At 47.3% G+C, this 16,238-nt stretch overlaps 1 protein-coding gene across 2 annotated transcripts in view; it reads right to left on the bottom strand.

Moving 5' to 3' along the window:
* The window catches only part of RASL12 (RAS like family 12), a 70,696-nt gene that overhangs the window by 13,852 nt on the left and 40,606 nt on the right, over positions 1–16,238 (bottom strand). The window contains exons 1-5 of one of the 2 annotated variants that reach the window (XM_029575019.1): positions 14,961–15,527; positions 9,227–9,348; positions 6,153–6,209; positions 3,620–3,693; positions 1,531–1,721 (exon numbers count right to left, since the gene is read on the bottom strand). In XM_029575019.1, coding sequence (XP_029430879.1) covers positions 1,531–1,721; positions 3,620–3,693; positions 6,153–6,209; positions 9,227–9,344 — 440 coding nt within the window. In that variant the 5' untranslated portion in view covers positions 9,345–9,348; positions 14,961–15,527. Of the gene's footprint in view, positions 1–1,530; positions 1,722–3,619; positions 3,694–6,152; positions 6,210–9,226; positions 9,349–14,960; positions 15,528–16,238 lie in introns of those variants that run through there. The other variant, XM_029575020.1, reaches the window with a different exon arrangement.

Raw genomic sequence — 16,238 nt, 5'->3', positions numbered from 1 at the left:
GAACGTCAAGCAGCACTGCCTGAATGATGACGAGAAGGCTCCTCTCCCGGTAATAATGATGCTAGCAGTAATGTATGCGTTTGACAGTTGCTTAATTCTGATTGATTGTAATTATTACTACCCTAATCATAAGGCCTGGGACTAACTGCTCGGAGCTGCAGATACTACCATAGGAAGCTGGCTGGGCAGACTGGCTGGACCATTTGGTCATTTTCTGCCGTCATTTCTATACGTTAGAAGGAATGTCAGCAAGGGAGTGAGGGTAAGAGGGAGGAAAGGGTGACGGAGAGAGAGAGAGGAGGGAACGAAATAGGAGTGAGGAGGAGAAATGAAACGTCTGCGTCCCTCCCGGAGATCTTCCTGAGACTCTCTGCCTGCCCTGCCTGCCCTTCCCATCCGACACTCGAGCTCTAACTGAAAAGCATCTTCCATTTTCCTCACAGGAATGTGAGCACTCACCTGCCACAACCCTTGCCCTTTCCAACTTTCAGAGGGTTTTGACTTTCAGCAGCTTTTATCTTGGAAAAGCGGTACTTTATATATAAATTTGAACATTAAATTACATGTTAAATAAATTGTTAACATAGTAGATGAGGGCAGGTAAAGAAGAAGCTGTTTATTTATTGAGTGACCAATTCTTTATTCTTCCAGTCTGCCCAGTTATCTCCACTTGGGAAGAGCATCGTATAAATGCCCCACTAGCTCTATCTCCACCAGTCCTGTTCTGACCCCTGCCCTCTATTTCTGACCTCCACCCTCTTCACTCATAGGCTCTCCCAGCCTTTTTCTTCCTCCCAGGTCTTTACCTGCAAGCTTTGCTATAAGCCAGCCGGCTATGAAAACTAGTGAGGTTCTGGTCCAAAACATCTGCCCACATTAGGGTTCCAATCATGGCCACTTTGTACACATTATCCCAGCATTCTTGGAAGTCCAGTGCGGCTGCAGAGGTCGGAGCACTGGAGTTAGGACTCCTGGGTTGTAAGTGCAAGATTTACCACTGGCTTTCTGGACAGCATTAGGCAGGTCACCATCTCTCTCAGCGCCTCAGAGAGAGTGCTTAGCTGTAATAGTACAATAACTAGAACAATAATATTGATCCATCTCTTCTTCAGATGTTGGGTAGTGTGCCAGCCACGGGGGCCGCATGCGTGTCTGCTGGATTAAAGGCTCAGTATCCCATAATGGTAAGCCCCAACCTGGCAGATTCAGGTCTCCTGTGTGCTGAGGTTCATGGGGGTGATGCGCTCAGAGCCCGAGGAGAGAAGAGAGATGGCTGCCTCTAAAGGGAGCAGTGCGGAAGTAAGGCATTGTTAAGATGTCTATGCTTATGGCCAGGGACACAAGAACACTTAGACTCAGTAAAAAGTATAATGTATTTTTATTAGTCAATATAAGTGTTCTTGGGAGTAGACATCTTAACAGCATGCAGGAGCTGACCCGGCCCAGCCCCTAGCCAGAACCATGCGGGCAAGCATGCTGAGCTGAGGAGAAGAGCTAGAGCACAAAGGCTATCTGGGGCAGGACTTGTACCTGTATCGTTCCATGTCCAGTTTGTTCCCAAGAAGCAGCACCGGGTAGTCCTGCTGGATGCCTTTGGTGTGCAGGGAGATTATCTCCAGATACTGACGGCAGCCTTCAAAACTCCTTTTGTTCTCAATGCTGTAGACAACCAGGAATGCACTGGCCCAGTGCAGGTAGCGTTCACAGTTCACGGGTCCATCCTGGCAAAGAAGGTCAGCAGAGCGTTAGCGGTGGCCTGCCCCATTCAGCTGGATTAGCTCTGATCGGGCTCTTGCGCATTGCTTCAAAGCAAAGCCTACGTGTAAGGTTTCAGTGCATGAATGAGTTCATTGTCTGATGTGCAGAGGAGATTATGGGACAGAGCTGCACCTGTCAGTCTGCACGGAACAGGGGTGGGAATCTCACCGTCCGGTCACTGGATCTTTACATTTATAACCTATAGCAGGAAGTACTGGCAGCCATGCCCACAGGGGACCATCATTATTTCTTTAAGAGTTTTATGGAAATACAATCCAACCAACGTGCAGGAGACAGAAACAGCATCCACACAAAAGAGAAGGGAGATGCAGAGAAGAGAATACAGTCCACGGCTCAGTTAGTGAATAAAGTCATTTCTCCTTTTTATTTTTCTGTGAATTCAAAGCGACGCTTCCAAAGCTCATTACAATACGAGACAGACCTCAACGAGCTTTGGAAGCGCCGCTTTGAATTCGCAGAAAAATAAAAAGGAGAAATTACTTTATTCACTAACTAACAGGCCGATACAGTAAAAATCGCGGGAGAGCGAGCGAGCGCGCGCGATTCAGTAAATTAATTTATTTAGATTAGGGCCCACGGTAAAAAGAGGCGCTAAGGACACTAGCGCGTCCCTAGCGCCTCCTTTTTGACAGGAGCGGCGGCTGTCAGCGGGTTTGACAGCTGACGCTCAATTTTGCCGGCGTCGGTTCTCAAACCCGCTGACAGCCACGGGTTCGGAAACCGGACGCCGGCAAAATTGAGCGTCCGGTTTTCAACCCGCGAGCCGTGGGTCGATTTCAAATTTTTTTTAAACTTTTTTTAACTTTTGGGGCCTCCGACTTAATATCGCCATGATATTAAGTCAGAGGGTGCACAGAAAAGCAGTTTTTACTGCTTTTCTGTGCACTTTCCTGGTGCCGAGAGAAATTAGCGCCTACCTTTGGGTAGGCGCTAATTTCTGAAAGTAAAATGTGCGGCTTGGCTGCACATTTTACTTTCTGAATCACGCGGGAATACCTAATAGGGCCATCAACATGCATTTGTATGTTGCGGGCGCGTTTTCGGCGCGCTATTACCCCTTACTGAATAAGGGGTAAAGCTAGCGCGTCAAAAACGTGCGTCCAAATGTGGGTTAACAGTGCGCTCCACCGGAGCGCACTGTGCTGTATCGGCCCACCTGTGTCGTGGACTCTATATCTTCTCTGCATCTCCCTTTTTAAGATTTTTATGGCCATTTTTTAAATAGTAGCAGGAAACACATTACTGACTATTTCAGGCTGAGTCTGGCCTTGTTTAGCTTTTGAAATGTCACAGTTTGGAACCACTGCTGTGGTGGGACTGGAACCCAGGGTAGGTAAAGCACATTCCAGGTCACAAATCTTTTATTAGATGTCTTAGCTTTAGCACTTCATTTGGTGCAAACGCTCTGCTTTGATGCTTTGGCAATCTTTACTGGCCTTCCTGGGTGTCAGGTGACTTTTCAATATGCATTTTGTCTGACAAGGTTTTTACCTCTTGTGATCCTGCCCTAACTAAGGGCGGGCGGGGAGGGGGGCACTGGTGGAGGAAGGAGCTGGGTGATGGAGAGGAGGAGAAGCAGAGGAAGAAGGCTCAGGCTGCGAGCCCTCCAGTACCTGAACGTGGGAACGGAAATTAAGAAATAAAGGCTACAGCAGGGCACCCTGGGCCCCAGAACAATGGATGAGGGCAAAGGCGAAATCCAAGAGAGGTGCAGGGAGGGGTAAGAGGGAGGGACATGGGATGTTTCTCGGAGGGAGAACCTGTCTAGCCGGGTAACATCTCAGCAGCTGAGGCCTCTGCAGCTGAGGTGAAATCCTGGAATTCCCCTCCGGGGCTGTACCTGGTCAGCCGTGTCCATCACTTTCAGCAGAACTGGGTGCTGGTCGACGGTTTCTTCTGAAGTGTAGATATCCTCTGGAAGAGAGATTTGTCATGCTTAGCGTCACACAGCACAGGCGTCTGGTGCCTGCGGTCTGTCTGCAGAGTGCATAGAAGTGCAAGAGCGAGCGCGCCAGAGGCGGTTGTGTGCACTCTGCGTCCTGCAGCGCTTGCAGTAGAAAGGGGGAGGAATGGCCTCCTCTGTCCACAGCAGCACTATTCATAGACTGAATTTCTTTGAAAATGTGTTGCAAAGAATTTTTTAGCAAAGAAATTTGATTAGAATTATTAGGCCTTTAGCCAGCCCTGGGAAAATATCCATATCTGGCCAATCTCAGCCGTAAATCAGTTCTGCATTTAGTCACTTATAAATGGGTGCAATTATTCCAAAATAAATTCAGTGGAGGAAGAGAGCAGAACATACGCACGGCACTTAACATTCTCTAATGAAATTAGATTTCTATCTTTACCTTTCTAGTCTGTGTTACAGATTTTTTTCGCACGCTCGTGAGTCTGTGGCTGGAAGCAGCACTATGGTTGCACACTATCCCAGGGATGGACTAGGGGAGAGAGGGGAAGATAGGGCTCAGGCTTAGAAAGGGGTCAGGCAGGGTCTGATCAAGGGTAAGGGTGAAAGGTACAGAGAGTAGGAAGGCCCATGGCTTACCCTTAATCAGTCTCTGACTATCCGGCCATTAAGAACAAAACAACCAGTGAGAAGCCAAGTCGTTAATGGGCAGTCCCAGTAGCAATGCCCTGCACCGTTTCCTGGGGGAGGGGGAATCAGAGCGGCACCCATTGCAGTAGGGACAGGAAACATGCTTTGGGTCACACTGAGCGGCAACTGATCTGGTGCTGCTGGTGTGAGGACAGGAGGGCAGCAGAGGGCAACGCTGGTGCAAGTCGGGTCCAACCATCCTGAACTGGAGAATATGGCAGAGGCTGGCTTGCTGGCACTCAGGCCTGCCCGGTTTAAGTGCCGTGGGCCGCCGGGCTCTTAGGAACGGAGGCTTGCCTCAGGTTACAAGTTTTGACGTGTTATCGCTTTGTTAAAATAAATCTGCACCTTTGTAATTCCAGCAAGGACTTGTTTATGCTTAACGGGCACTGGCATGGGCTGGGAACTAGCTGGGGGCTAGAGATGGTGAATCGGCCATTGTTTAAACGCAACATAAAAGACAATAAACAAAACCTGGCAGTGTCATCCAAGTTTTGGGTAATACTCTTAAGGTTAGAGGGCAGTCCTGGCAACCTCCTGGGCTGTGAGTTTCAGTCCCAGCTCTGATTGTATCTGTGACCTCTGCCCTCTGTCATGGTTCTGTCCTTGAGTGACTGACTCAAGGTCACTGACTCTGCGTGACCTTCTCGCTAATCAGGTAAAAGAATTGCCTGATTGGTCCCTCTCCCCCTTCACGTGCTGTCATGCCAAAAATGGAGCATCCAAAGTTGACTGTCAGTCAATGTACTCCAGAACCTACGCTTCCAAAATGGTTTGATTGTCATGGGCACTGCTAGAAAAGTGCAAATCGTAATTATTTTCTATGGCTCGGCACAGACTTGGCCTGGTTGGTTTAAAAATGCTTTTAGTAAAAGAAAGTTCTGAAAGGGGTGGATTGTTTGTTTCTTTATCCAAATCAAGGCATAAGGTTGCTGCTAACAATGAATATACCTATTTCTTATTTGTGTAGCACTAGCAGGTGCAGGGAGTGCTCTGGAAGTGTACAGACAGACAGACATGAAACAAAGACAGACCTAAGGGGGTGGGGATTTCTTTGAGTGCAAATCAGCGAGGCCAGCTTAAGGGCTCTCTCTGAGGAAGGAGACGTTGGGTGTGCTAAGGGATTTCATCTCCTCTTTTCAATGCGCTGTGAACCATATGTGCTAAGTGCATTTTCCCACAGACACAAACCAGGAGCAAGCAGCACATCTGGCCTCTGTATACAGGCAGTGCTAAACATAGATGGACCACAAACAGACGGTGCTGTAAGAAGGAAAAGCAAGAAGACATTGGAGGCCACTTTGACCTGCAGAGTGAGACGTATGAACAGAACAATGCACTTTTCTGAAGATCTGATGTCTTTCGGCGTGTGGAAACTCACTCCACATGTCTCACTCTGCAGGTCAAAGTGGCCGCTAACCCCTACACTACTACCTAAACCTCACCTTGAGTTACTATAGAGAGTCGCTCTCTCTCTCTCCTTCCAACCCACATGCTCTGCAGACACATCTTTTGTGCTCCTAAATTCACTTTCAGCCATCTTGCTTTTTTAATATTGCATAAGTCGCAGCAGAGTCCTGATCTAGAACACACAAGTATTTCACTCCAGTCCATGACTTCTTTTTGTGATGTTACTGCTTGGTTAACTCGACTGAGAACCTCTCTCTTTCAACCTGCGATAAAGAAATGAGCACAAAGTGCCCTGTAAAAGTAACTAGAAGAGAGAATATCTAAATAGGCAGACAAAGGACAATGGAAGGCCAAAGACACGACTTACCCAAATTAGGATCATATTCACTGATAAATCTCTTGGTTAGAAACTTCACAGTCAGCGCTAGAAGTGATGAGAAGATGTGAAATCTGTTACACATAAGTTACAACACACCGGGTAAGCCTTGCAGTTTGTCTGGAGGAGCAAGAGGTCATCAGCGGAGCAGCAGGGAGGAGGCCTAAACAACCTGTTAGAGAAGTAAGCAGGGTCTGAATCCCACTTCTGCCCCCCGGACACTCCTGGTGAGCTTAGGAAAGCTGCTTTACCTCCTGTTGCTTTTTGGAGCAGGGAATGATTGTACCTGAATTCTTACAACCCTTTGGCAGGTGTCCAGAAAAAGAAAGCGCAGACTCGGGCTCACTGTGAGAAAGCTAGTCTGTCGATCAACGCACCCCCCTAAGAGAAACGCGGCAGTGCTTGCCCTTTTTTCTTGTAAGGAGACCTGGGATTCGGCCAAGCCTTTTGCTGAAAGCTGAGAAAGCTCCATGAGAAAGCAGAACGCTGGCTGGGGAGAGGCTCATGCAAGCTTTCCTCCCGTTCTCGGTCCCTAGGACAGCAATCCTGCCATCGCAGGAAAAGTTAGAATTTCTTTTTTTTTTTTTTTTTCCCTGTGTTCCTTGGAACATCTGCTTGTGAGTTTTTCTTTCCCAGTGCTCTCGCAGTCCCAGACAGAGCCAAAAATTGTTGTATAGCTATTTTCCACACAGCCAAGGCATGATTCATTAAAAAAAATATTTTCCATCATATAAGTAAGATGTATCTAAAAGAGCACACTGTGTGCTCTGAAAGCTTTAACATTCATCCTTTCCTCCTTAAAAAAAAAACCAAAACCCACTGAATTTATAAAGCAGGCACAAATGAAGCAGGGCCAGATCCTCAACAAATTGTTTGTTTTTGCAAGATATAAGGTTTATAAAAAATGTAAGGAGGTTGTAATTTCCTGTAAGGTTGCTTCCATTAAACACAGCAAGTGAAAGAAACAAAGCCTGGCCAGCAAAGGCAACGTGTGTTTACCTTCAGACATTTTTTAGGTTCTCGTTCCAAGCAAACCGAAGCTTTCAGATGAGTTTCCTACTCACCTCAGGGCACAGGAATGGGGCTTACATAATCCCCATTGCAGAAACCTGTATGTCCTGCAAAACTCTTAATTCCTGGCTTTATTCTGCCCATCCGTGATTTTACTCCTAAACCTCCCTCCTGATCTCTATAAAGATAATTACTGCATGTCTCTACTATGGAGAATAACAGAGCTGCACTTTTACTGCGATGAATGTAACGAAGCGAGCTGCTTCAGAGGGCATATATGGGAGGATTTGGCTGTGGCAGGCAGGGGGTATAAAATGGAACAGTGCATTTACATTTACCCCTGCTAAAATGTATTACTCATTTAACACAAAAAGGTCCAAGCAACATGCAAAAGGAAACATTTGTAATTTCAAAACTACATAAAGCAAAAACATATATTAGCTTGTCATTAGTCCTGAGCGGAAAGGAGCACCTTCAAAATAGTGATGGTCAAGCTGCCGTAGTTAATAATAGGCTTTTTTTAAACAAGAAGGTTTTCAGAAGATCTCTGAATGTTTTTTATACCCACTGAGTCGTAATTCCAGAGCAAAGGATTTCCATAAAACTGCAGCTGCAGTCAGAAAGAGACCTGCACATGTCAAAGAAGTCATGGATCCTTGTATTGCTCTGAAATGCAGACTTGTTTTCATCTGTTTGGTTGCTTATCTACATGATTTATGCTTACTATGTATGACATTTCATTCAATAACAATAAAAACATTTTTGTTTACAAGAAAACAAGCAGGTTTTGGAGGAGATTTCTAGCTTCCCTGCTGAGATTTTCATCAGATGTCAACATCTCCTTGGGGAATCTTAGCATACAACTCCCACCCTTAAAATGACAATGAGACCACATTTGTCTCGGACTTTCCCACTCCATATCACAAGAGAAAGGGGCTGCATTAAGAAATGTAAATATCAGTAGAGAAGGGAGATTTGCATAGGATTGTTATAGTCTAGAGCAGCAGTTCTCAGCTGCTGTGTCGCCTCACTTCCCGGACCCCCATTGGTCCAGCTGCTCCCCTTTACCCCAGTGAGATATAAACTCTGATAGCCTGGGGGGAATGTGCAGGAGAGCTGGAGTCAGCGGCACCAGCAGCAGGGTCTTTTCTTCACAGCTGTTTTGAAAGAATCTATTTTTTTTATTAGTATGTTTTTTACTGCTATTGATTTTATATTTCTTGATTTGTTTTATGAGGACTGGTGATGTTTCTCTTTTTCCTTTGTTGCACTGCATACAGAGACTCTGGCTTGTTGCAGTTCCCAGTTCAGTTTCTGTCTGCATGCTTCTAGTTATGTGTTTTGGTCTCTTTATTCTTTGTTAGGTGAGGGTCAGCACATGTGATTCAGGTGAGGTTTTCTGCTGGGGGGTAGTTTCTGTGTAGGGCTCTATAGCAGCCCGCCTTGTTCTGTTTTCCTAATGGGAGGTGTATTTGTGTCTTAAGGCCTGGTGTAATATTTTCAGTGTTGCCTCGTAAGGTGGTTACTGTTTGAGTGCTGGAAGTTGGTGCTGTTTTGGTATGGGAGGGTTACACTATTTATGTAATTTCTGTTCAGCGAGAATACTTATCTTTCCCTTGTGTCATTCTTAACAATAAAAATAATACTGGACCTTTATTTTTTTTTTTCCACCATGGATTGTAATGAGCAGCGTGTTACACATGTGAGCGTTGTCCATTAGGTTGAGAACCACTAGTCTAGAGCAAGGGGGTGGGAGGAGAGTAGTTTGGGGGAGACTAATTCTCACACCTATATTTTTCTGCTTATCCCTGAGGGAACACTGCGCTGGGATAGAAAATCCAGAAAGAACCCACTCTGCTTCCCAGGATGCAGTTTGGAGACAGAAAAATTCATCGGCTGCCCCTGGCTGTTCCATCCAGAGTCAAATGGATTGTGGCCTGCTGTCCTACCAGCAAGGTAGGCCAAGTTAGGGATTGATCCATGCCTGCTATTGCAAAGGATTCCTGTTACAGAAGGAAGTTTCGATGTCACATGGCCCAGCTTTCTGCTCTCACCTGATTTGCCCGCTCCTCTGCATCCAAGCAGAGCGATATTGCATTCGGGGAGGTGATTCTGCGCATTGCGATCATTGGATGCATTCACAGCTCGAGGTTTCCCAAACATCGAGGACATCCCTCTGCCGTAAGGAAGACAAAGAGCAAAATCAGCATCATCATCATCATCATCACCGATATGCACCCAGCAGGCGCCTGTCTGTGCCAGGAAGTGCAGCGCAGATGGGCACGAGAAGGATGGCATCGGTCACCAACAAACTCCAGCTCATCAGGCACAGGGAACGTCGCCAACTCACCCCGAACAAGCTGATCCAGTCCTGGTTTTGCCCCATTGCATGCAGGGAGCTGTAGTTCTGATTGCCCCATTCATGTCCCTCAGATGATCAGAATTACTCCTTTCTAGTTCCCCAATACGGTTTATTTCTTATCTTGTGCACTATTTTTGGAACGTAAGGGGGGCACTGCTACCTGAATTACTGACTGCTACTAACGACTTATAATTTCTGTACACCCACGCACGTGCTGAACAGATACAGATAAGTAACATGGAACTTACAGACAGACAGACAGACAAATAAGAGACATCAGGAATTTTATTTGGTATAGAACGAATGGTTTCAATCAAGAAGCCTGTGATTAGGGAAAGGCAAGTTCACGATGGGAAAGCTGCTCTGTTTGGCAGGTCCTTCCAGCCTGAGATTGTTATTTTATTGCATGCACTTGTACTTTTTGCCTTTTCGTGGTGACTCAAGGCGAGTTACATTCGGGCACTGTGTTGCCTTGCAATCCTTTAAGGGAGTGACTTGAACTTTTCCTATCACATTTATTTATTTATTTATTTATTTATTTACTTTTATATACCGGTGTTTGATTTTACATATCACATGGTGGACTTGTGCATTAATGAACATTTATTGACCCATTTTTACTTTGTCACATGGCTTACTATGGCTGCTCTGTTTTCTTACAGCTTTGCCTTGCAAGAGGATTCTCGAAGCTGCAATGCAAAAATTATAAAGAAATAGCAATCATGATAATAAATAGATGGGATATGAGCATGGCCAGAGAGGGGGCACGGCTCGTCCACTCAGGAAGCCTGTTCCAGGTGGAACGCCCGGAGTCGGAATCGGTGGTTGATGAAGGGGGAGATAAGAGAGGAGCTGCCAAGCAAACACACTTGTAGGTTAGCAGGAGAAGTTTGAACTGTACGAGGGGGTAGAAAGAGGGGTTCTGTGGCCGTAGCAAAACTGGAAGAAGATAAGTCGCACAGCTGAATTCTGAAGAGACTGTAATGGAGAGAGCTGGTTCGGCAGGTGAAGACAGAGTGGGCGAGGATTTTAGTGGTATTCAGAAAGGAAGGGATGGATTTTGGTGAGGTTGCAGTGAAAGAAGGAACGGGTTGTAGCAGTGTTTTGGATGTGTGCAAAGAAGGAAGGACAGCAACTGAAGGGAAGACCAGGAGGAAGCAGGTCTGGGGGGAGAGAGAAGGAGCTCTGTCTTGGTCACGTTGAGTTTAAGGTGGCGGTGGGACATCCAGGCAGCAGCACCAAGGGAAGGGGTGGAAAGAGAGAAGAGGTAGCGGCGGAGGCGTCTCCAAGTGTAATGGGAGAAAGGAGAGGGACAAGAAGAAGCTGAAAGCCAAGGAGGAGATGGGGAATATTGGGTGTTGGACTTGATTCTCCGTTACATCTTGCAATGCTGTCTCGGACTACTTACCTGAAACTCGGAATGATAAGGCACTTGGGGCCATTTTTAGACATGAATGCTTTTAAAACTGTGATGCATTTGCTTGTTATTGCCCAAATAGACTACTGCAATGTTTCGGGTTTAGGTTCTCCTGAAAAGCAGCACATAGATGTCAGGTCAGGACTAGAATCCGGTTTAAGCTCCTTTCCTTGGTGTTTTCTACCATTAGGGGTAATCCCCCATCCCTCGTTTCAGGGGTAGATTACAATGGTGTCATCCAGACAGGGACATTAGAGCTACCTGGATGGGAGATAATATTAGAGGGATGGGGAGGGGTCTGTTATGGATTCATTTGCTATCAAGGATGCTTTCCAGCCTCTACCTGTGAGATTGGGCCCGAGATTAATTTTTTAACCTTTAGAAACAAAGGTGAAACTGGGGCTTCGTCCCACTGATCTTCGTTTTTTCCAGCTGGAGCGGCCTGGCCTCTGTGCTGGGTTGCAGAATTTCCTGCTTCCCGTATTTCAGACCTTTTTTTATGTGGAATTTCTTTTTTGATGGTGGCTGGCAAGTGCAATCTGTTAAAATCTCTCTAATTGTGTCTGTTCTGGGTTTTATGATTCGTGGTTATTGATTCTACAGGTTTGATCCTGTAAACCACTTTGGGTGGTTTTCTAACCGGGAGATGGTTAAAAATAAATAAATAAATAATTGGAGAGGCAACGGCACGTGAGGATTGCGGGAAGAGCCCTGGTCATGGCCAGGAAGACATCAGAGGAGACCTGGGATGCAGAGGGAGAGGGCCAGATTGTGATGAATTGATGAGGATGGCTCCAGATACAAGAAACGTAAGGCGGCAGAGCCTGTGGGCACCTGCAAGTAATTTGGATTCTAGGGGTAGGAGGGAGATGAGCGGACAGGATTTTGGCAGGAGCGCTGGGATCACAGCGGTTTGAACAGCTAGAAATGTGTGCTGCCCCTTCAGCTTGGGTGAAGTAGGATTTGATTTTAAAAGAATGCTTCTATCTGTGCCCTTCAAAGTATAGGCTGAATCTCACGCCCTGGGACACTTCTCGGTTCTCTCAGGAGTTTAGGGCTTAAACGTTTACATTTTTTTTTTTTTGTGGCTGAGGGCTGTGCACGTCCATCCACGCCCCTGTGGTTTTAAGCCTCCAGTGCTCAGGGTCACTCTTAAGTGTTTAAGCAGAAGTCCGACCGCAGCACAGCTTTGGCAGGACGATCAGCGCAGCAGTACTGGGAGCGACCGAGCAGAGTGGGAGGAGCTTGTTGTGTTCGGAACTCAGAGGTTATTAATCTCCCTTTTTTAAGCTGAATTAGATTAAACCATTGAGAAAGGTATTACCAAAGGAAACGTTTAGGTGCGCTCTACAAGCATTGGTTTGGGGGCCAGTTAGATTATTGCAGTTCCCGTTATGTAGGTTAACCTATTAAATGATTGAACGCGTTACAGCCGCCGCATGCATCCTAATGGGTTTGCGTGGGAGCGACCGTATTCAGCCTACTTTAAGGCAACTGCCAAATTTGGGATCTAAATTTAAGTTGATCATTTTGGTGCATAAGTTTATGACATCAGATTGTAGATTTATTTTACAGAAAAAATGGAAATGGTATAAACCCAACCATAATTTTAGGTCAGCAAATAAAGCATTGTTAAGGGTGGTGACGAATAATGTTTTTTTTCCTTTGCAAGAGACGAAGGTCACGGTTATGTGGAATTCTCTTCCTGGTCAGCTTTAGAGTGAGGGTCATGTTTTACGGATCTACGTCTTCAGTTGCTATATTGTGCTATTATTGTTTAATTCTGAATGTTGTAACCTCACTGAGCACTCTGTGAGTGGAGGGGGCAGGAAGTGAGCCTTGGCATAAATGAAATGAGTTCATGATCTCCGTTGCAGGTCTCTTTTCAGCTTCCCGCATTGCCTTTCCACCAGTCCCGTTCTAGCTCAGACGTGAGAATGCGTCTTTTCAAAGTTTGCTCTTCTGGACATTTCTTGAGGCTCAGTTCATGACGAATGTTGTGCTATGGTCGGTGCACGTTTTGTAAACACAGGGAGTAATAAATATTGCCCTAATTCTCAGGTTGCTCAGTTCTCAACCAGCCCTGACTGTGTTGGTGTCAGATGAAGGGGCAGAAGATGCTCCCAGTGCCCAGCTCAGTGGCAGAGCTGAAGAAGTAACCCCTCAGGGTTCTTCAAACTGAGTCCTAAGCGGGCATGTGGTGGCCCCATTTGGCATGATAGGCGTGCAACTATCTGCAAGGAGATGAGCGATGCTTCTTACCTGAATCTACCTCCTCCGCTGCCAACTTCAGTCTAAAATCTGAAGCTCCCAGGGCCCTGCCTGCAGAGGATGAAGCAAACGCAGGCAACACTGCGCCCCTTTTATCCGCAGGAGGCAGAGATGGGGGAGGATTGCTCTGGGGGCAGGAAGGGGATTGCACTGGTGGGAAGGGAAGTGCCTAGGGGTGCCTCAGGTATAAATCCAGCCCCAGGTTCACTGTAATCTCAAATACAAACTTTTAAGGCAGAATTGGACCAATACAGAGGCGATTTCAGGATTTATAATTGTTTGTGGTAGCGAGCAGGGAGAATTTGCTGTACAGAAACATACAGTGCTCACCCAGACAAACTTACAGTTCAAATACAGAGGCACAGACAGCATACACAGGACACCTACAGCGCACACGCATAGGGCAGGAAGGCAGAGCCGGTAGGCAGTTGGATTGGGTTTTACAGTCGCATCTTATGATGGTAAATTCACATGGTTACAAATCTACATTCCTCTCATTACCTCCCCCAATCCCATAATCTCATCCCCGGTTCTTCCAACATAAAATTAATTACCCCATCCTGCTCTTCCACAAAGTCCATGCTTGTCTTATCACTGCCTAATTCTATTCCTGCTTCTAGCTCCAAAACTCTCCCATACTTTCTCTCACATCCCAGGAACGTTTCTTTCCAGCCAGCTCACACTCCACCCCACCACCACCACTCCTATCCTTTCATCCCTCCTCCAATCTGAACCTGAAAACTCCCAAACAATTGCATCCCTACGTTCAAGCCATCAGTCCCGTCCCTACATCCCCCACAAAATCCATATCTACACCCCTCCACCATTGTCATCCCTACAACTCATCTAAACCCATTCCTACACTCTCCACCTACCACAAACCCATCCCCTCGTACCACAAGTCCCTTCCCCAAAGAGTTTACAGTCTAAGTGAGCACCAGAGGCAATGACTTGGTCAGATAGTATCAGTGGGAGAAGCAGGATTTGACCCTGGCTTCCCAGGTTCTCAGCTCCTTGCTCCAACCAGTAGCCCACTCTTCCTCCCAATCCCATTCTTAAACCTCCCCATCAATCCCATCCCTCCTCAAGCCCTCCCCTACATCCCTTCCCAGACTTGCCAATCTCATCCCTTCACCACTCCACCAGCCAGTGGTTGTTAACCCAGTCCTTGAGTAACCCCCAAACCAGTTTGATTTCCAGGCTGTCTACAAGGAATATGTTTGAGATGTGTCTGCTTACAAAGAAGGCAGTGCATGCAGATCTAGTTAATGAATATTCATTGTGAATATTGTGAAACCCGGACTGGCCAGGAGGTGGCTGAGGAGCAGGTTGAGAACTGCCGCCTCCAGCAGCTTCATCCTTCCTTTGCCCTGCCATTCCCATCCGTATGTGCTTCCCAGAAACTCAAGCTTTCTTTCTTCTCTCTTGCCCCACAGGCCTGGGAACTGAAGGCTGGAAACCCGCCGCCCCCGCCAGGGGACATTCTCTGATCTTTCTATGGGATTCTTTAGCGTAGACTGCAGCTGTCGAGTTATCGTCACTCCCATTTCAAGCAGGGGCATTTTCAGCCCTAAAACCATACAAAGGGGGTTTCAAGGGGCTTTATTATTTCTTCAGTGTACCAAAAAGGCAGAATAACTGTTTCTTCTAAATTCATTTGCTAAATATAAAAGCTGCCGAAACCGCCTGCCCCAGAGAGTGACCCCCCCCCCCCCATGCCCATGCAGAAACCGCTGACCTGAGGATCAGACTGCACAGCAGCAAGGAAAGCGCTGGCCGTTCAGAGGTTGCTGGTCATTGGTCCATGGCTCCTGGAACGAGTCCTCCCTCTGCCTCGGATCACTGAGGATGGGGCAAGGTTAGCAGAAGCTGCGTCAGGCCACCCTGCACTCGGGCTCCTAGCAGCAAGCTCCCCCTCAAGGCTCCAACTCCTTCAAGCTTCGAGTCCTCCTGGGAAAGCTTCTACTTCCAGCCCTGGGGGCTTTCTCCCCTGCCCTCTCCTGTTCCTCTTGCGTCTCTGGCTGATGCTCCTGTGATTCCTCGTCCTTCAGGCGATGCTCCTGTGGCTCCTCCACTCTTGAGGCATCTTCCCTAGGGCTGCTCCTTCTGGGCCTTTACCTTGTCCTCCTCTGGCCACTCCCAGCACTGCAGCAGCTGTTTTAACGATGGGCAGATGTTATCCAGGAGTTTGGGATAGGATCTGGGAAGAGCAGTTATACTCCACAAATCAGGGCCATCAATACTCTGCACAGTGACCACTGAGTGCGTTCTCTCTCCCTTCTGTGCCTAATCTCCCTAAAACTGCTTCCTTCCCCTCTACCCCCCTCCTCTCTCTCCTGCCGCGCACTGCTGCTCTGCCCAGCTTGGTCTGCAGCCAAACTCCATGTAAGGAAAATATTTTCTGCATCCTTTCTCTGCTAGACACTAAAGCTGAAAGCGATCTTGCATCCACCATGGAGCACAGAATCTGAGCCCAAGGACAGACAGCGCTCCTGGAGGACCTGGGTTTGATTCCCAGCTCAGGTCATCCCAACCCCCCCCCCCCCCCCCCAAAGCCAGTTGAGGCTGGGGGTGCTGTGGAGGTAGCATTCACAGCCCCTGGGGAGGGAGTCCCAGTCATTGCAGGATGGCGACACCTAGTGGCTGGATTTAGGGTTCTGGAAGGGGCCATGCTGTGTGGCCCCTGGCTGACGGCTGAGGGGAGGGGGGGGGGAATCCCTGGGTAAATGCAAATGAAGGTTCGTGGCACTAAATTCCAGCCACGGTTCTGACTGAGCTGAAAGCCCAAAGGAGCAGGAGGAAACCGCCAGGTCCCGCAAAAGAACTTTCTTGTGCCCAAGTCCGGATCTTCTGGGAAAGTGAAACCTGTGGTGCCGAGAGAATGCCCTGAAGGGAATGCAAAGGAATTGGCTTGCGTTCTAGGCGTGGGATAGCTTTGAGGTTGCGATGCTGCTATTAAGAAAGCACTAGAGCGTGGAATCTATGAAAGCTAATCCATTGCCTCTCAGCCCCTGCT

The sequence above is a fragment of the Rhinatrema bivittatum genome, chromosome 13 (assembly GCF_901001135.1).
Source record: "Rhinatrema bivittatum chromosome 13, aRhiBiv1.1, whole genome shotgun sequence".
Classification (NCBI taxonomy): Eukaryota; Metazoa; Chordata; class Amphibia; order Gymnophiona; family Rhinatrematidae; genus Rhinatrema; species Rhinatrema bivittatum.
This window is presented reverse-complemented; position numbering and strand designations above follow the sequence as displayed.